Source organism: Erithacus rubecula, assembly GCF_903797595.1.
Source record: "Erithacus rubecula genome assembly, chromosome: 14".
Classification (NCBI taxonomy): Eukaryota; Metazoa; Chordata; class Aves; order Passeriformes; family Muscicapidae; genus Erithacus; species Erithacus rubecula.
The window spans coordinates 18,513,436-18,533,408 of NC_136666.1; the positions used below are offsets into that span (position 1 = coordinate 18,513,436).

The 19,973-nt window shown below is 54.4% G+C and overlaps 2 protein-coding genes across 2 annotated transcripts in view; both read right to left on the reverse strand.

Annotated features, from left to right (window-relative positions):
- Positions 1–1,736: 1,736 nt before the first annotated feature.
- The window catches only part of UACA (uveal autoantigen with coiled-coil domains and ankyrin repeats), a 178,774-nt gene continuing 160,537 nt past the window's right edge, over positions 1,737–19,973 (reverse strand). The window contains exon 19 of the mRNA XM_079317591.1: positions 1,737–1,754. The gene's annotated coding sequence lies outside the window, so the exon portion shown is untranslated. The remainder of the gene's footprint in view (positions 1,755–19,973) is intronic.
- TLE3 (TLE family member 3, transcriptional corepressor) overlaps positions 3,455–19,973 on the reverse strand; it is a 34,350-nt gene continuing 17,831 nt past the window's right edge. The window contains 13 exon segments of the mRNA XM_079317557.1: positions 3,455–4,682; positions 5,785–5,861; positions 6,770–6,920; positions 8,147–8,294; positions 9,234–9,481; positions 9,881–10,130; positions 11,672–11,748; positions 12,865–13,025; positions 14,937–15,069; positions 15,152–15,307; positions 15,426–15,476; positions 16,996–17,115; positions 19,547–19,563. Coding sequence (XP_079173683.1) covers positions 4,575–4,682; positions 5,785–5,861; positions 6,770–6,920; positions 8,147–8,294; positions 9,234–9,481; positions 9,881–10,130; positions 11,672–11,748; positions 12,865–13,025; positions 14,937–15,069; positions 15,152–15,307; positions 15,426–15,476; positions 16,996–17,115; positions 19,547–19,563 — 1,697 coding nt within the window. The 3' untranslated portion in view covers positions 3,455–4,574.

Genomic DNA, 19,973 nt, shown 5'->3' on the forward strand with positions numbered 1-19,973 from the left:
TTTCTTCCCGCCTTGGCTCTGGTTGTTGGTAAAAAAATTTCATTTATTTTTTTTCCAAATGAGTTTTTCTCCATCCGCCGCTCTGCAGGGGCGGGGAGAGCAGCTGGAGGAGCGAAGCAAGCGGAGCTGGGCCCCGCCCATCGCTCATTAACACCCAATTAGCGCAATTAGCTGAGGGGACCCCGAGAGCCGGCAGCGTCCGCGCCCAGCCCGGGGAACCGGGATCTGGGGATAATGGGATAATGGGATGGGATCCATAGGATGGGATAATGGGATGGGATGGGATAAAGGGATGGGATGATGGGATGGAATAATGGGATGGGATGATGGGATGGAATAATGGGATGGGATGGGATAAAGGGATGGGATGATGGGATGGGATAAAGGGATGGGATAATGGGATGGGATGGGATGAGATGGGATCCATAGGATGGGATAATGGGATGGGATGGGATAAAGGGATGGGATGATGGGATGGAATAATGGGATGGGATGGGATAAAGGGATGGGATGATGGGATGGGATAATGGGATGGGATGGGATAAAGGGATGGGATGATGGGATGGAATAATGGGATGGGATGGGATAAAGGGATGGGATGATGGGATGGGATAATGGGATGGGATAATGGGATGGGATGGGATGAGATGGGATCCATAGGATGGGATAATGGGATGGGATGGAATCCATAGGATGGGATAAAGGGATGGGATGGGATAAAGGGATGGGATCCATAGGATGGGATAATGGGATGGGATGGGATGGGATCCATAGGATCCATGGGATGGGATGGGATAAAGGGATGGCATGGGATAATGGGATCCATAGGATGGATAATGGGATGGGATGGGATCCATGGGATGGGATAAAGGGATGGGATGGGATAATGGGATGGGATGGGATCCATAGGATCCATAGGATGGGATGGGATAATGGGATGGGATGGGATCCATGGGATAGGATAATGGGATGGGATACACGGATGGGATAAAGTGATGAGATAACGGGATGGGATCCATAGGATGGGATGTGATGGGATAAAGGGATGGGATAATGGGATCCATAGGATGGGATAATGGGATCCACAGGATCCATGGGATGGGAGATCCCGTTGTTCCCTGGTTGGCAGATTGTGTGGATGTGCCTGAGGCACAGCGGGGTCTGGGGTGGGCACGGCTCAGCTGGCACAAGGGACACCAACCATGGCATGGGATACACAGGGTGTGGGACACGGAACACTCCATGGGTCACAAAACATGGGACAGGACACAGAACACGGGATGGGACACAGAACATGGGATGGGACATGGAATATGACACAGGATACAGGATGGGGACACAGGACATGGGATGGGACACAGAACATCCCACAGGACACAGAACATGGTATGGAACATGGAACATGGGATGGGGACACGGAACATCCCATAGGACACAGAACACGGGACAGGACACAGAACATGGGATGGGGACACAGAACATGGGATGGGGACACAGAACATGGAATGGGGACAGGACATCCCACAGGACACAGGACATCCCACAGGACACGGGATGGGGACACAGGACATGGGATGGGGACACAGGACATGGGATGGGGACACAGAACATGGGATGGGGACACAGAACATGGAATGGGGACAGGACATCCCACAGGACACAGGACATGGGATGGGACACAGAACATCCCACAGGACCCAGCCCAGCCGTGCCACCCCTTTCCCAGAGCTGCCCTTCAGGGGCTCATCCCCAGCCTGGCAAACGCAGTTTGGACCCTGCAGGACCAGCCCCCTGCCCCCACACCCCGGCAGGAAATCCCAGCAAACCCGGGCTCTGCACCCCAAATTCCGTGTGCCAGCTGCCCCTGCCCACCCTCAGCACCCCGGGGACCCCCCCCTGCTGCTCCAGCACCCCCAGCCCTGCTGGCAGCCTGGAGAGAGGGATCTAGAATGGAAAATTCCAGCGTGGGGGTGGGAATGATGGGGAGCACAAATGGGGATGGGAGAGTCCAGCAGCTCCTGCCAAACACCTGGAAAAGCTGATCACAGTGGATCCCTGCACCCCAAAATCCTGATCCCAGTGGATCCCTGATCCCTGCACCCCAAAATCCTGATCCCATCAGGATCCCTGATCCCTGCACCCCAAAATCCTGATCCCAGTGGATCCCTGCACCCCAAAATCCTGATCCCAGTGGATCCCTGATCCCTGCACCCCAAAATCCTGATCCCTGCACCCCAAAATCCTGATCCCAGTGGATCCCTGAGCTCAGCATCACAAAATCCTGATCCCTGCAGGATCCCTGATCCCAGCACCCCAAAATCCTGATCCCAGTGGATCCCTGCACCCAAAAATCCTGATCCCATCAGGATCCCTGAGCTCAGACCTTTCCCTGCACCCCAAAATCCTGATCCCATCAGGATCCCTGATCCCAGCACCCCACAATCCTGGCAGGATCAGGATCAGGACAGCCTTGGGCTGGCACAGGCAGGGATGGGGTTGGGATGTGCATCCCATGGGATGGGGGATGCTGAGGGCTGGAGCCTCTCCCATCACTCCAGGGCTCCATCCCAGCTCAGGGTCCCTGTTTGGGGGGTCCTGAGCCCCCCAACCCTCCCCTGCTGCTGCCTTTCCCCCCCACCTCCATGAATTCCATGGATCACAGGCTTCAGAGACACTTTGCTTGCAGTTCAGCTTCAGTACATTGATTTTTTTTTTTTTTTTTTTTTTTTTTTTTCTCTTTTTGGCCCTTTTTTACAAAAAAAAAACCAAAAAACAAAAAACCAACAAAAAAAAAAAAAAAACCAAAACAAAAAAAACCCAGTGATAGTTATTAACAGCTGTACAGATTCTGCTACATACTTTGGTGTGAAGTTGGGAGCCTGGCTCTGGGAGGCTCCTGAACAGGCAGTTCCTGCAGTTCAGTCCTGGCAATTTTGGGGGAGAAAAGCCAAGAAAGGAGCTGGGGGTGACAGGGCAGGACCCCCCAACCCTCCCCATCCGTGGGGAGTGGGAATGCTGCGCCCAGGGTGCCCCAAAAACCGACCCCAAACCACCCCTGGGACAGCCCAGGACCCTCCAGGAGCCTCAAGCACCTTTCCCCAAAAGCAGCTCTGGAGAATTTTCCTTGGGTCCCCCCAGGCTGATCCCCCCTGCCCTGGGGACCCCCAGAGCAGCTCAGACCCCTGGGAACAGAATTCCCAGATTGCTGCTGCTGCCCAGCCTGGGATGGGATGAGGCTCTGGCAGTTCTGCAGCTCCAGCTCTCACCTCTCCATCCTCCTCCTCCTCCTCTCCCCTCAACCATAAACATTTTAATTTATTATTTTTTACCTTTTGGACCAGATCCAACTCCCCAAAAATAATCCATAAAAATGTTGTATAAAAATCCTCTGCCATGTGCCACAATACAGGTGAGCACTTCTGCTACACAAATACTTTTATTTTCCCATTAGGTCTTTGTTTGTTTCTTTTTTTTTTTTGTCTTTTTTTTTTTTAATGTCCTTTTTTGGAACCCTTTAGTACAAAAGGCCTGTGGGGGGAGGGAGTTGCTCCATAAAACCAGAAGACACAAGACCATAAAGCCCACAAGGACCACAAGCAGCCCCCCCACCACACACAAACCCTAATTGTTAGTAAACTTTGCTTTTTTTTTTTTTTAAAAAAAAAAAAAAAACCTTGCTTTTTTTTTTTGTCTTTTTTTTTTTTTTTTTGAAGGTTATCAATTCTAATTCTTTTACTTTCATTTGAATACAAAACACATAAGTTTGCTATTATCTTTCATGGCTCCCTGAGCTGAATTTTCTAAGCTTTCTTTGAAATCACTCCTCATTTGCTTCTGTCCGAAGACCAAGAAGGGTTTGCATGGGCTTCCCCTTTTCTTCAAACATCCAAGCATGGGAAAAAAAAAACCCAAAAAAAAGAAGAGGATAGATCCATAAATCCATCTATAAAACAAAAAGAATTGTGTGGATGTGCTGTCAGTAGCTGAGGATCCCAGTGATTCCCACCATCACTAACACACCACGCACGACAGGAGGAACAACTTTTCACCAGTGGACATCTCTGCTCAGCCTGCATGGCAAAGTCCCCACGAGGAAGGAAAAAAAATAAAACAAAACAAAAATTTAAAAAAAAAAAAAAACCCAGAATAAAATTGCCACCACCAAAAACCATCAGTGGAATACAATTACAGCAGACAAAAATACACAACTAAGTGTAACTGGGAGGGTCCCCCCCTTCCCATGCTATTTCCTAGTCCAGTATTTACATTTTTCACAAGTCTTATGCTGGATGCACCAAAAAAAAAAACCAAACAAAAAAAAAGTCCCAATAAAAAAAAAAGGAGTCCTTTATAGTGCCACCAAAACCAGAGGGAAAGAACTGGAAAACCAAAATTAAAAAAAAAAAAAAAATTCAAAAGAAACCCCAAAAAACCTTTTTGAAAAACCAAATAAAAAATCCATTCAGGGCTTCCATGTGTGCCAGAGTTGCAGATTTCCAAATAAATCCGAGTGTGGCAGAGCTGGGGCCTCCCCTGGGTGCTCCTGGAAGGTTCTGAGGGTGGGAATCCCAGGATCAGTAGATGACCTCATAGACTGTGGCCTTCTTGTCCCCAGAGCCCGTGACAATGTACTTGTCATCTGCAGAGATGTCACAGCTCAGCACTGACGAGGATTCCTTGGACTGGGGAGGGAAGGGAGGGAGAGGAGAGATCAGCATGGGGAAAAAAAAACAGCAGGAGGGGAAAAAAAAACAGCAGGAGGGGAGAAAAAATCAGCAGGAGGGGAAAAAAAACCAGCAGGAGGGGAAAAAAACCAGCAGGAGGGGAGAAAAAATCAGCAGGAGGGGAGAAAAAATCAGCAGGAGGGGAGGGAATCCATGAAAATGGGAGAAAAAATCAGCAGGATGGGTGGGAATTCATCAGGATGGGAGAAAAACCCAGCAGGATAGGATGGAATCCATCAGGATGGAGAAAAATTCATCAGGTTGGGATGGAATCCATGAGGATGAGATGGAATCAATCAGGATGGGAGAAAAACCCACCAGGATGGGATAGAATCCATCAGGGTTGGAATCCATCAAGATGGCACAAAAATCCATCAGATTGGGATGGAATCCACCAGGATGTGAAGGGATTCATCATCAGGATAGGATTAAACCCATCAGGATGGGATGAAATTCATCAGATTGGGATGGAATCCATCAGGATGGGATTAAACCCATCAGGATGGGATGGAATCCATCAGATTGGGATGGAATCCATCAGGATGGGATTAAACCCACCAGGATGGGATGGAATCCATCAGGATGTGAAGGGATCCATCAGGATGGGATTAAACCCACCAGGATGGGATGGAATCCATCAGATTGGGATGGGATCCATCAGGATGGGATAGAATCCACCATCAGGATGGGATTAAACCCATCAGGATGGGATGGAATCCATCAGATTGAGATGGGATCCATCAGGATGGGAAGGAATCCATCAGGATGTGAGGGGATCCATCATCAGGATGGGATTAAACCCACCAGGATGGGATGGAATCCATCAGGATGTGAAGGGATCCATCAGGATGGGATGGGATCCACCAGGATGGGATGGAATCCATCAGGATGTGAAGGGATCCACCCAGTTGGGATTCCAGGAGTTCCCAGTTCCTCCCTGCTGGGGCCACCACCCCATCCCTGACACCACCCTGGCCATCCTGAGGGATCTGCCCTCCCAGGATGATCCAGGAGGGGCCTTGGATCCCCCCAGCCCCCTCCCCAGCCCCCCCTGCCCCACCTGGAAGATGCTGGCTCCATAGGGCGTCCTCCAGGCGTTCAGCAGGTTGTCCTTGCCAGTGCTCACAAACCACTTCCCTGCAATTTGGGAATCTGGCATCAGCAGCTGAACTGACAGTGTCACCTCCCTGAATGTCCCCTGTCCCCACAGGATGGCTGAGCCCAGAGGTTTGGGAGAAATGGGGAAAGCTGGAGGTTCACTGGGGAGTCAATCCAAGGGTGGATTCCCAAATCCCACAGTGCCCTGTGGCTGTTTGCAGCCAAAACCAGGATGGGGATTGGGGATAAACCATGCCAAAACCAGGATGGGGATTGGGGATAAACCCTGCCAAAACCAGGATGGGATTTGGGGATAAACTGCCAAGATCAGGATGGGTTATGGGAATAAACCCTGCCAAAACTAGGATGGGGTTGGGGATAAACCCTGCCAAAACTAGGATGGGGTTGGGGATAAACCCTGCCAAAACTAGGATGGGTTATGGGAATAACCACAGCCAAAACCAAGACGGGGTTATGGGATTAAACCCTGCCAAAACCAGGATGGAGTTTGGGGATAAATCCTGCCAAAACTGGAATGAGTTTATGGGGATAAACCCTGCCAAAACCAGGATGGGGTTATGGGAATGAACACCACAGCCAGAATGGGTTTACAGGAACAAACCCCACCACAGCCAGGATGTTTTTTTGGGGATAAACCCCAAGTGCAGCACCCATGGGATGGATCCTGCTGAGCCCCTCCTGATGCACTGAGCACCATCTGCAGCTCATGGACACCCCTGGAAATGCCCATGGACATTTGGAGCACCCTGGGATAGTGGGAGGTGCCCAAACTTCAGTTTCCTTCCAACCCCAAATATTCCACAACTCCATATCCCCATCCCTGAGCGAGGTCAGGTGGGAGCACCCCAGGGATGAGCTTTAGGGTCTCTCCCAGCCCAAAATGCCAGGATTGCAGCAGCCCAAGCCCAGCCCAGCCCCCTGCTCACCACAGTAGGCGAATTTGAGGGAGAGGACGCAGCTCTCGTGCAGGTGCAGCTGGTACTTGTCAGGTTTGGTGTGGTGCAGCACCTCCACATTGCTGCTCTCCATGCCCACTGCCAGCCACTCCCCCGTGGGGCAATAGCCCAGAGAGAAAATCTGTGGGGGAAATGGGGTCAGCAGCAATTCCCAACCCCCCTCCCATGGAAATTTGGGATGAGACAGCCTCAGTGTGCATCCTGAGCCAGCTGTGCTGGGATTTCTGGCACTGCTGGAGCTGCTGGTCAGCACCAGATGGGTGAGAAGGTTGGGAGAAGACAAAAAGCCAAATAATCCATGGGATTGGGTGGCTCCATCCCTTTTTCAAGGCCCCAGCTCTGCCCCTCTGAGCAGAGCTCTGGGAGGCTCTGCTGGAGCAGGATCCTGATCCCTGCACCCCCAGAACCCTGGCACACGATCCAGGGAACCCCAGCACCCCAAAAGCAGCAGAACAGCCAGGCTGGGGGCTCAGAGAAACCCCCCATGGCTGGGCAGGGTCCAGGTGCCCCGGGCAGGGTCCAGGTGCCCCAGGCAGGGTCCCAGTTGCCCTGGCAGGGTCCCAGTTGCCCCGGGCAGAATCCCAGTTGCCCTGACAGGGTCCCAGTTGCCCTGAGCAGGGTCCCAGTTGCCCCGGGCAGGGTCCCAGTTGCCCTGGTAGGGTCCCAGTTGCCCTGAGCAGGGTCCCAGTTGCCTCGGGCAGGGTCCCAGTTGCCCCGGGCAGGGTCCCAGTTGCCCTGGCAGGGTCCCAGTTGCCCCGGGCAGGGTCCCAGTTGCCCTGAGCAGGGTCCCAGTTGCCTCGGGCAGGGTCCCAGTTGCCCCGGGCAGGGTCCCAGTTGCCCTGGCAGGGTCCCAGTTGCCCGGGCAGGGTCCCAGTTGCCCTGAGCAGGGTCCCAGTTGCCTCGGGCAGGGTCCCAGTTGCCCCGGGCAGGGTCCCAGTTGCCCTGGGCAGGGTCCCAGTTGCCCTGAGCAGGGTCCCAGTTGCCCCGGGCAGAATCCCAGTTGCCCCGGGCAGGGTCCCAGCTGCCCGGGCAGGGTCCCATTGCCCTGAGCAGGGTCCCAGTTGCCCTGGCAGGGTCCCAGTTGCCCCGGGCAGTGTCCCAGTTGCCCGGGCAGGGTCCCAGTTGCCCTGAGCAGGGTCCCAGTTGCCCTGGCAGGGTCCCAGCTGCCCGGGCAGGGTCCCATTGCCCTGAGCAGGGTCCCATTGCCCTGAGCAGGGTCCCAGTTGCCCTGGCAGGGTCCCAGTTGCCCCGGGCAGTGTCCCAGTTGCCCGGGCAGGGTCCCAGTTGCCCTGAGCAGAATCCCAGTTGCCCTGGCAGGGTCCCAGTTGCCCTGGCATGGTCCCATACCTGGGAGGTGAAGTCGTGCTGCTGCAGCTGCCGCCCCTCCCGCAGGTCCCAGGAGCGAACTGTGTTGTCCAGACCCCCTGTCCACAGCTTGGTGCCATCGTGGGAGATGTCTATGCAGCTGGCACCATCTGTGTGGCCCTGGAATTGCCTTGGGAGCAGAGAAAAATAAAAATGGGATCCTGGAATTCTGCAATTGTGCAAGGGGAGGGCTGGGAGAAGCAGGGAGATGAGCAAGCTGGGATAATGGAAGGTGGGGGGAAGAGGGAAAGGGATTGTGATGGGGGAGAAGAGGAAAGAGATGATAATGGGGTGGGGAAAGAGGAGAAGAGAGATGGGCAAAAGAAGGGGAAAAGAGAGATGGACAAAAGAAGGGGAAAAGAGAGATGGACAAAAGAAGAGGGAAAGAGATTGGGAAAAGAGGAAAAGGGATGCTGAGAAAAGGAAGAGGAAGGTTGACAGAAGAAAGAGGGACATTGACAAAACAAAGAAAAAGGAACGATGACAAAGGAAGAGGAGCAGGGATGTTGAGAAAAGGAAGAGGAAAAGGAACATTGACAAAAAGAGAGAAAAAGAGATGCTGAGAAAAGGAAGAGGAAAGTTGACAGAAGGAAAAGGATGTTGAGAAAAAGAGGAAGGCTGACAGAAGGAAGAGGAACATTGACAAAACAAAGAGAAAAAGGAACGATGACAAAGGAAGAGGAAAAGGAATGCTGAAAAGGAAGAGGAAAGTTGACAGAAGGAAGAAGAAAAGGAACATTGACAAAACAAAAAGAAACAGTGACAAAGGAAGAGGAGCAGGGACATTGACAAAAGGAAGAGGAAGGTTGATAGAAGGAAGAGGGACATTGACCAAACAAAGAGAAAGGAACAATGACAAAGGAAGAGGAAAAGGAACAATGACAAAGGAAGAGGAGCAGGGACGTTGACAAAGGAAGAGGAGCAAGGACATTGACAAAGGAAGAGAAGGAGAACACGGACAAAGGAAGAGGAATTTCCCCAGGAAGGAGCAGCAGCAGCAGCGGCAGCAGCAGGCAGAGGCAGGCAGGGAAGGGGCCGGCGCAGGCGCCCCCAGCCCAGCAGGGCTCACCTGACCAGGGTCTGGTTGTGCAGGTCCCAGACGGCGATGTTGCCGTCGCTGCAGCACGAGAAGCAGACCTTGGCGTCGGGGCTGATGGCCAGCGCGTAGCAGGCGGGCGCCGACGACGTCAGCTCGGCCTTGATGCGCGGCGTGGGCGACGCCAGGTCCCAGATGGTCAGAGTGCTGGCCTCGCCCCCCACGATCAGCGTGCGCCCGTCCGGCAGCAGCTTGCAGGAGCGGATGTAGTTATCCCTGTTCTGGGGGCACGGGGCGGGGACAGGGTGGGGAGAGGGAAATGGGGTTGGTGAGGAGGAAAGGGATGTTGGGGGGAGGGAAAGGGAAAGGGATCATGATGGGGTAAGAGGAAATTGGACATTGGTGGGGAGGATAAGAGGGTGGGAAAAGAGGAAAAGGGATCATGATGGGGGAAGAATAAAAGGGATATTAAAGGGTGAAAAGAGGGATAACAGAAAGAGGAAAAAGACAATAATGGAAAACCAAAGAGTTGGTAACAGGTTAGGGTCAAGAGGGTTATAAGGAGGGAAAAGAGGAAACACAGACGGAAACGTGGGGAAGATGACAATGAAGAAAAACCATCAGAGACTGTCAATGTGACACAAAGAGGGGCAGGGGCCGGGGCCAGGACCCCTCCTCACCAGGCAGTCCAGCTGGGAGATGGGGCTCTTGCTGCCGGGCTGGCTGATGTCCCAGATCTTGACGCAGCCCTTGCCGCCGGTGTAGACGTGGCGCGTGGGGTTGCTGATGGTGACGGCGCACACGACCTCGCCGTGCGCCAGCGTGTTGATCTGCCGCGCGTGCCGCGGGATGCCCGGCCCCGCCAGCGCGTCGTGCGGGAACGGCACCGGCTGCATCTGCCCGTCCGCGCTCACGTGGAACGAGTAGGCCCTGGGGAGACGCGGGGTCACGGGGGGAGAGACCCCCCAGGGGGGAGAGACCCCCCGGGGGAAGAGACCCCCCAGGGGGGAGAGACCCCCCCGAGGGTGGAGAGACCCCCTAGGGGGGAGAGACCCCCCAGGGGGGAGAGACCCCCCCAGGGTGGAGAGACCCCCCAGGGGGGAGAGACCCCTGAGATCCAACCTGTGCCCTAACAGCTCGACTCACAGTCTGACTACAGCACCAAGGGCCGTGCCCAGCCTGTTCTCACAGCTGGCACTGAGTTTCTCTGACCTGCCCCGTGACCAGCAGAGACAGAACCAGCACCCCACCATGACTCTGGACCTGAGTTCTGGCCTGGCCAAAGGGGATGTTTGTTTGTAGCTGTGCCTGGTGCTGCCATGGTATGAGTAGGGTACTGGTTATAGCACCCTGTTCCTGCTCCTGTTACCTGCAGCAATGATTTCCACATGCCATAGTCCATAAATCTCCCCACCTTCTGGCCAGAGGCCACTGGCTTTGGAAAAGGACTATAAAAAGTGATTTCCTAAAGAGACTCTGAGATCTCTTTCTCCCCACTGGACTGAAGACACGTCTATCATCAGACAAGCACAAGGATGCATCCCATCTGTTGGTAGCTACATCCCATCCTTTCTCTCTTTCTCTCCCCTTTTACTTCATTTCCTTTCCCTCCCTCTCTCTCTACCACAAAACTGAATTGTTTTCATGTAATAAACTGCATTGCTGCTTTCTGCTGAGTAAAACCTGAGTCTCTTTCTTTTGTCTTTTGCACCCTGGGGTCGAATGAGCCATCAGACTCCCACTGGGGTTGAGTGGATTGTGACATCCTGCTGGGGGGAAAGGGCTCAGACCCACTGTGGGGATGGGGACAGGGAGTGAACAGTGAGGAACAGCTCAGCACACAATGAGGACTGGCTGGTGTTTACTGTGCTTGCAAAAATCCAAAGGAGAGGCAAATTGGAACTTGCAAACAGGGTGAGGGGTGCAAAGCTACCCCACAAGCGATAAAGCCAAAAAATAAATCCTTATAAGGATTTATTGAATTTTCCCCCAAAAATAAACCCCATAAGTGATAAATCCTTAAACCAGCAAAGAACTCATCTCAAGGCCTGGAATGTGCCCAAAAGGGACACATGCTCTGGAGACAAACTGAAAAGTTCAAGTTCCATGAAGAATTTGGAGCCCCCAAATTTGGGAGGCACAAGCACATTAAAATGAACTTTTGGTTCATTTGAATATGAAGCATAGGTGGGCGGGGCTAGGACATGAATATGTATGAGGCATTGTGCAATCCCAGGCTTTTAGGGAATAAATAGAGCAGTAGTTTGAATTTTGGTGTGGATGCTTTGGGAGGAATTACCCCCGTGCACCTCAGCGCTGAATAAATGCACAGCAACTTTATAACTGATTCCTCAGGAGTCACAGAGTCTTTTCTGTGTATCAGGGTGCTGGGGACACAGCCCAGCTGCCACCTGGTCCCAGTGCCAGCCCTCCCTCCCCTCCAACCCCACAGAAACTCAAGCAGCACTCACGGCTTCCCTCCGGGGATGGAGGCCAGGCTGGAGGGCAGCCCCGGGGCTCGCATGGGGGGGTGTGGATCAAACCCCACCTGCCAAGAGATGCAGGACAGGGTGAGGGCAGGAGTGTCACACAGCCTCACATCCATCACCCCTGGGGACACTGGGCAGCTCCTGATCCTGCCCTGCTGCTCAGAGCTCGTTAATAATTGGGGATTCCCCCTGGTAGGAAGGGGAAGCAGCCAAAGTTTTGGGGTCAGCAAAAAGCAGGGGGGACACCTTCCCTCCCTTCCCCTGTGTTCTTCCCCAAATCCCCAGGAATGGGATCAGCCCTGCTGTGCCCAGCACCCCGAGGGCAGAAACCCCAATCTCTGCTTTAATGGCAGCGTTTGACTCCTTGTTCTGCCTTAAAACTGGAGTTCAGTGAGAGGAAGGGGAAGGGGGCTGAGGAATGGGATAAGGGGGTGGGAGAACGGGATAAGGGTGTGGAGGAAGGGGATAAAGGGCCAAGGAGTAGGATAAGGGGTTAAGGAATGGGATAAGGAGCTGAGGAATAGGATAAGGGGGCTGAGGAATGGGAAGGGGGTTGAGGAACAGGATAAGAGACTGAGGAATGGGATAAGGGGGTTGAGATGAGGGTAAGGATTGGGATAGGGGTTGAGGAATGGGATAAGGAGCTGAGGAATTGAAGGAGGGTTAAGGAATGGGATAAGGGGGTTGAGGAATGGGGGTTAAGGAATAGGATGGGCATTAAGGAATGGGATAAGGGGGTTGAGGAATGGGAGTTAAGGAATAGGATGGGCATTAAGGAATGGGATAAGGGGGTTGAGGAATGTGAGTTAAGGAATAGGATGGGCATTAAGGAATGGGATAAGGGGGTTGAGGAAGGGGGGTTGAGGAATGGGGTTAAGGAATAGGATGGGCATTAAGGAATGGGATAAGGGGGTTGAGGAATGGGAGTTAAGGAATAGGATGGGCATTAAGGAATGGGATAAGGGGGCTGAGGAATGGGGTTAAGGAATAGGACGGGCATTAAGGAATGGGATAAGATGCTGAATAACAGGAAGGAGTAACCCCACATTCCCATCACATTCCCATCACCCCACAACCAACCACCTCCCCACCCCAATCCCCACCCCCCAGCAGCCCCCCAGGCCCATCCCCCAGCAGAAAGGAGCTAAAGGGCTACGTACAGCTCCAAAGCTCACCATGGGGGCGCGGCCGTAGGCGCCCATCTGCGGCGGGAGGCTGTGCAGGCCCGCGTAGGCGCCGGGGCTGCCCAGGGAGCCGTTCATCTCGTGGTGCCCCATCATGGCAAAGGGCCCCGCGTAGGAGCCCGCCAGGGAGATGGGCGTGCGCAGGGCCGAGGCTGCGGGACAGCGGGGTCAGCAGAGACAGGGACAGGGACACACAGGGACAGACAGGGACAGGGACAGACAGGGACAGACAGGGACAGGGACAGACAGGGACAGACAGGGAGATGGGCGTGCGCAGGGCCGAGGCTGCGGGACAGCGGGGTCAGCAGAGACAGGGACAGGGACACACAGGGACAGACAGGGACAGGGACAGACAGGGACAGACAGGGACAGGGACAGACAGGGACAGACAGGGAGATGGGCGTGCGCAGGGCCGAGGCTGCGGGACAGCGGGGTCAGCAGAGACAGGGACAGGGACACACAGGGACAGACAGGGACAGGGACAGACAGGGACAGACAGGGACAGACAGGGACAGGGACAGACAGGGACAGACAGGGACAGGGACAGACAGGGACAGACTGGGACAGACAGGGACAGACAGGGACAGGGACAGACAGGGACAGACAGGGACAGGGACAGACAGGGACAGACTGGGACAGACAGGGACAGACAGGGACAGACAGGGACAGGGACAGACAGGGACAGACAGGGACAGGGACAGACAGGGACAGACTGGGACAGGGACAGACAGGGAGATGGGCGTGCGCAGGGCCGAGGCTGCGGGACAGCGGGGTCAGCAGAGACAGGGACAGACAGGGACAGGGACAGACAGGGACAGACAGGGACAGACAGGGAGATGGGCGTGCGCAGGGCCGAGGCTGCGGGACAGCGGGGTCAGCAGAGACAGGGACAGACAGGGACAGGGACAGACAGGGACAGGGACAGACAGGGGACAGACAGGGACAGACAGGGAGATGGGCGTGCGCAGGGCCGAGGCTGCGGGACAGCGGGGTCAGCAGAGACAGGGACAGACAGGGACAGGGACAGGGACAGACAGGGACAGACAGGGGACAGACAGGGACAGACAGGGACAGACAGGGAGATGGGCGTGCGCAGGGCCGAGGCTGCGGGACAGCGGGGTCAGCAGAGACAGGGACAGACAGGGACAGGGACAGACAGGGACAGGGACAGACAGGGACAGGGACAGACAGGGACAGACAGGGACAGGGACAGACAGGGACAGGGACAGACAGGGACAGGGACAGACAGGGACAGGGACAGACAGGGATAGACAGGGACAGGGACAGACAGGGGACAGGGACAGACAGGGAGCGTCAGGCACGGGGACGGGGACAGGGAGCATCGGGGACAGGGGACAGGAATATGGGCAGGGGTGGTGACACAAGACAGCTGGCATCATGGCATGGGGACAGGGAGCGTCAGGGCACAGGGGTGGGGACAGAGGGCAGCCAGTGTCAGGGCACAGGGGACAGAGATATGGACAGGGATGGGGACATGGGACAGAGAAGGAATGAGACAGTGATGGGACACAGGCAGAGGTGGGACACGGGACAGGAACACGTTGAGGGGACAGGGTGGGACACAGGCAGGAATGGGACACGGGTTAAGGATGGGGACACAGGCAGGGAGAGGAGCAGAGCACCGCCACAGAAAAACCCAACACCACAGAGCCCAACCCCACCTTGTCCCCAGCCCCACTGAGTGCCACCTCCTTGGACACCTCCAGGGATGGGACTCCACCACCTCTGCCTGGGCATTCCCACCCTTCCCATGGGGAAATCCCTCCTGATGTCCAGGCTGAAGTTCCCCTGGCACAGCCTCAGGCTGTGTCCCCTCATCCCACTACCAGACCTCCCTCCTCACCCCATCGGCTGTCCTGACCTGGATCAGGTCCCCATAAAATCAATTCCCCATAAAAGCAATCCCCCCTAAATGGAAACCCCCCATAAATCCTCTCCCCAAATCTGCCGTTCCCTGTGACGGGACAAGTTGCAGCCTCGTTGGGGACAGCGCTGACCCCGTGGTGACCCCGTGGTGACCCCGTGGTGACCCCAGTACCCACCCAGAGGGTCCATGCCACCAGGTTTTCCAGGCATGGGCCGCAGCCCCGGGGTGCTGCTGGTGCCCGGGGTGGGAGCGTCGTTCCTGGGCGTCGGAGTGTTGGACTTGAGGCCGGGCGTGGAGGATTTGTCATTCTGGGGGGAGAAGGGATGGAAAAGCAGGGATGAGCTGCAGGTGCAGCTGGGATGCAGAGCCCCCCCTGGAGCTGTGACATACGTGGCCCAGGTCCTTGGTCTTGGAGGAGGGAGTGCTGCTGGAGGAGGCCACCGAGGCTGGGCTGTTGGGAGCGTCCCCCTTCTTCAGCCCCCGCGATTTGTCCAGCCCGTTCTCCGGGGGGGAATGGGCAGGGCTCACCCTGGGCGTGGCAGGGTCCTGCGGGGTGGAAAAGTGCTGCAATTATCACACTGGGAAGGGTCACTCTGGTCTCTGCTTCAGGCAGAGCTGGGAGGTTCCATAAGGAAGGAATTGTCACATCCCAGAGCTGGCTCACCTCGTTGGAGACGTCGACCACCAGGTCATCGCTCTTGTCACCATCGCTGTCCTGCAACACAGAGCGGGTCACACCCCACAGGGAGCTCCAAAAGCTGGGGGGGAACAACCCCCCGAGGAGCCAAACCATCCCAAACAGCAGCAGGACACTCAGGGGAAATTGCTTCCATGGAAAAGATTTTTTTAATGGAAATTTTTTTTCATGGCCAGGCGTTGGAAGGGGCTGGGGTGGAGTCGGTCAGGGGAGGGGATGTGGCACTTGGGGACATGGATTAGGGTGGCCTTGGCACTGCTGGGGGATGGTTGGACCCCACAGTCTCCAAAGCCTTTCCCAGCCTGAATGATTCCATGGTTCTCTGCTCCAGCTCACCCACACCACATGTGTAAAACATCACCCAAATACCGATTCCTCCCCTCAAAATGCTGTCCTGAGGTGTCCCTGTCACTGTGTGTTGGGTTGATGTGGCCAGAAATGTGGATTGATCACCAACTGCAGAAGGGTGGGGCAGTGCCCCTGATCTCCTGGCACACATTCTCTGCTCATGGGCCATCTTTAAACCAGCTGGGCAATCATCTTTATCTTCCCACAGCCCATCCTCCCTCCAGGAGATATCTCCTGTTCATGGCTCAGGTGTTAAAAACCAGCTGGGGCAGTCATCTTCCCATGACCCACCCTTCATCCAGGAGGTATCTCCTGTTAATGGGCCATTGTTAAAAACTGGGTGTGGCAGTGACTCTTATCCCTGTGGGGATATCTCCTGTTAATGGGCCATTGTTAAAAACTGGGTGTGGCAGTGACTCTTATCCCTGTGGGGCTATCTCCTGTTAATGGGCCATTGTTAAAAACTGGGTGTGGCAGTGACTCTTATCCCTGTGGGGCTATCTCCTGTTAATGGGCCATTGTTAAAAACTGGGTGTGGCAGTGACTCTTATCACTCTGGGGATATCTTCTGTTAATGGGCCATTGTTAAACCAGCTGGGCAATCATCTTTATCTTCCCACAGCCCATCCTCCCTCCAGGAGATATCTCCTGTTCATGGCCACTGAGTCCCAGGGCATGGCTGATAAAATTCCATCATCCCACTGGGAGATGCTCCAGCCAGGGCAGGAGCCAAGCCTTTCCTACCCTGAGAAAAACTGACATTTTGGACACCAAGGAACCTTCTTTCCACTGGATTCCAGAGGAAAACCAGACCCTTCCACATCATCCCTGGAGCTTCAGAGGAAACTGCACCTTCTCCAGGAGCACTGCTCCAGCTGAGCCACATCTGCCCCTGCAGGAGGATGCAGCACCATGGAATGGGACTGTGCCACCACCCTGACTGACTGACTGTGCCAGCTTGGATTCTGACTCTGGCAGGGCTGGGATTGTTCTGTGTAATACTGCATTGCTATTTTAATTCTCCTAGTAAAGAACTCTTATTCCTGTTCCCATATCTTTGCTTGAGAACCCCTTGGTTTCAAAATGATAATAATTTGGAGGGAGGGGGTTTACAATCTCCATTTCAAGAGAATCTCCTGCCTCTACTGGCAGACACCTGTCCTTCACACCAGGCCAGGCTGCCACTCACATATCTGCTCATGCTGTCCTTCTCCTCTGCTTTCCTCTTCTTGGAGTCCATGCTGTAATCCGTGGAGCTCCGGTGCTTCTCGCTGGCCCGCAAGCTCTCCGAGGGGGACACGGAATTATTCTGTGGGGATGGGAGAAGCTTTGCAGGGGCAGCACAAGGGGACACAGCCCTGTGCCAGTGAGACCCCAGGGATCCACCTCTGCACCCTGGGAGGATGCCCATGGACATCTGAGCTCTTTTTAGCAGGAAAATGCAGGAGAGGGTTGTTGTTTATAAAACCCACATGGCTGGGAAAGCTCAGTGGCACAGCTCTGCTCACTGGGGATTTCCTGGCAATGCCAGCATGTCCTGGGCTTTGCTCTCTTTAAGTTGGTATTCCCAGGAAAGCTTCAGAGCTCAGTTCTCCCACTGGCAGAGCTGGGAGCCTCATCCCAGGAAGAGCAAAGGAATAGCTTTTTAAAATAAAAAGACATTCACAAAATGTCCTGGAAAAGCCACGTGAGCAGGAATGGCAGAGCCCAGTGCCTGTGGCACAGGAGGAATTCTCCAAGGAGCAGAGCCCAGGAGATGCCAGCACTCCCAGGAAAGCTCCAGAGCCCAGTTCTGCCTCTGGCAGAGATGGGAATGGCTCTGGAACTAAAGGACGTCCACAGAATGTCCTGGAAAAGCCACGTGAGCAGGAATGGCAGAGCCCAGTGCCTGTGGCACAGCTCTGCTCACTGAGAATTCTGTCCATGCTTCAAGCAGCACAGCCCAGGAGGGGCTGGCATTCCCAGGAAAGCTCCAGAACTCAGTTCTCCCACTGGCAGAGCTGGGAGCCTCACCCAGGAGGAGCAAAGCATCTTCCAAGTAAAAAGGACATCCACAGAACGTCCTGGAACAGCCACGTGAGCAGGAATGGCAGAGCCCAGTGCCTGTGGCACAGCCCAGGAGCTGCCAGCACTGCCAGGAAACGCTGCAATCAAACACAGCAGCAGCACGAGGAGGATGCCTGGCCCTGATCCCACACCCCCCTCACCACCCCACACATTCCCTGCCCTCAATCCCTGCGAGCAGCAGGATCTGCCCCCTCTCCCTGAGCCCTTCCTGCCTTTCTTCCCCCGCTGAAAGGCAGAAGCAAAGCAGTTCATGTTTCTGCTCAGTCCCCACTAAGCAGCTTTGGATAACACGGAGCTCTTTCTTCCCAGGCAGTCATGCTGAAAACCCTCTCAGCTCCCAGAGAATCATGTCAGGCATTTAGAGGCATCGATCCATTCAGCCCAGCTCCTGGCCTGCTGCCAAGCAACTAAATATTTTTTATTGCACAGGCAAAAAAAAAAAAAAAAGAAAAAAAAAAGGCTGGGGGAAAATATGAATGACTAAGGCTGATTATCACACACACATTAAACCTCCACGGGGAATACCCCGGCTGGCAGTTGATGGATTGGGAAGCTGCCCGGCCCCCTGCCCGCCGCAGGAGCGGGTTAATGATGCCCAATTCCCCTCTGGCTCTCCCCCCTGGCTCAGCACTTCCCTTTTCCCTCTCTCCAAAGGGTTGTTTGTGGGCTTGGGGCTGGCAGGGGATCGTTGCCAAAGCCGCAGCTCGGCCGGGGTTTTGTCCTTGGCAGCTTTTCACACGGAATGTTGGGCTGGGGAAAAAAACCTCTGGGGTGGCTGAGTCTGACCTGGGACACAGCCCCAGCTTGTCACCAGCACTGAGAGCTCAGGGACACATCCAGACATCTCCACTGCCTGTCTGTGCTGCCTCTCACAGCCTTTTCCAAGGAGGAATTCCTCCTGATGTGCTGTTTGTCCTGAATGGGGAATGGGAGGTGCTGGCTCAGCCCCCACCTGGCTCCTGCCACCCTAAATATCCAGGGAATCCATCCCTGCTCCCAGGAAACCCATCTCAAGGACAGGCTCCTCCAAAATCCCTGGTTGGGAGCTGCTTGAGCTCCCAAATCCTTAATATGGAGCAATAATCAAACCCTATTAATTAACCCAAATTAATGATCGCAGAAAATTGGGGAATGATCAGGAATGAACCAACCTCCCTGACCACCATGAACCAAACTCATCCTAGATTAATGACCCCAGAAAATGAGGGGTGATCAGGAATGAACCAACTTCCCTGATCACCAAGAACCAAACTCATCCCAAATTAATGACCCCAGAAAATGAGGGGTGATCAGGAATGAACCAACTTCCCTGATCACCAAGAACCAAACTCATCCCAAATTAATGACCCCAGATAATTGAGGGGTGATCAGGAATGAACCAACCTCCCCAAAGGTTCTGGGTCTGACCACGCTCCTTCAGCCAAAATTTCCTGCTTTGCCACGAGCAAAGGGATTTAAATCAAATTTCCCAACCACCACCACCATGGAGAAGGTCACCCTGCTCATCCCAGCACAGCTCCCCCAGGCAGGATGAGGGATTTTATTGCCTGGTTTATTATTTAATAAGAACTAAGGCAGCCCTGCAGCCACCAGGTGGGTTTTTTATGGGATAAAATAAAACTCAGCTGTGCAGCCACCAAAAAGTGGGAGCAAAAGGAAGGAATGGCACTTACTGCACTTGAGTCTCGCTCTTCAGGAGATGCCAGGGCAGAGGGGAGGGCACAGCCAAAAGAGACAGGAAAATAAACCAAGTTAGGGTAAGCCTTAAACCAGGAAAATAAACCCAGAACCTCCTCATGCTCTCAACTCAAACCCTTAAACTCAAGCCCTGTCTGGGCACTCTCCAGCTTTAAAATCTCTCCCCATCCAATTCCTGCCCCTTTTTGATTTATCTGGCCAAAAAGAGCTGGAAATGTCCCAAATCCAAAGGGATTTGGTGCTGGCAGCAGCCCCAGGTGTTTGTCCCTGAGGTGACCCCACAGCCCTGGGTGCTCAGCTCCACATCCAGGGATAATTTGTACCCCAAAGTCCATCTGTACCCAAATATATGCATTTCCCCTGGAATCTCTGGCAATCTGAATCCATGCAGGAAAAGCAATG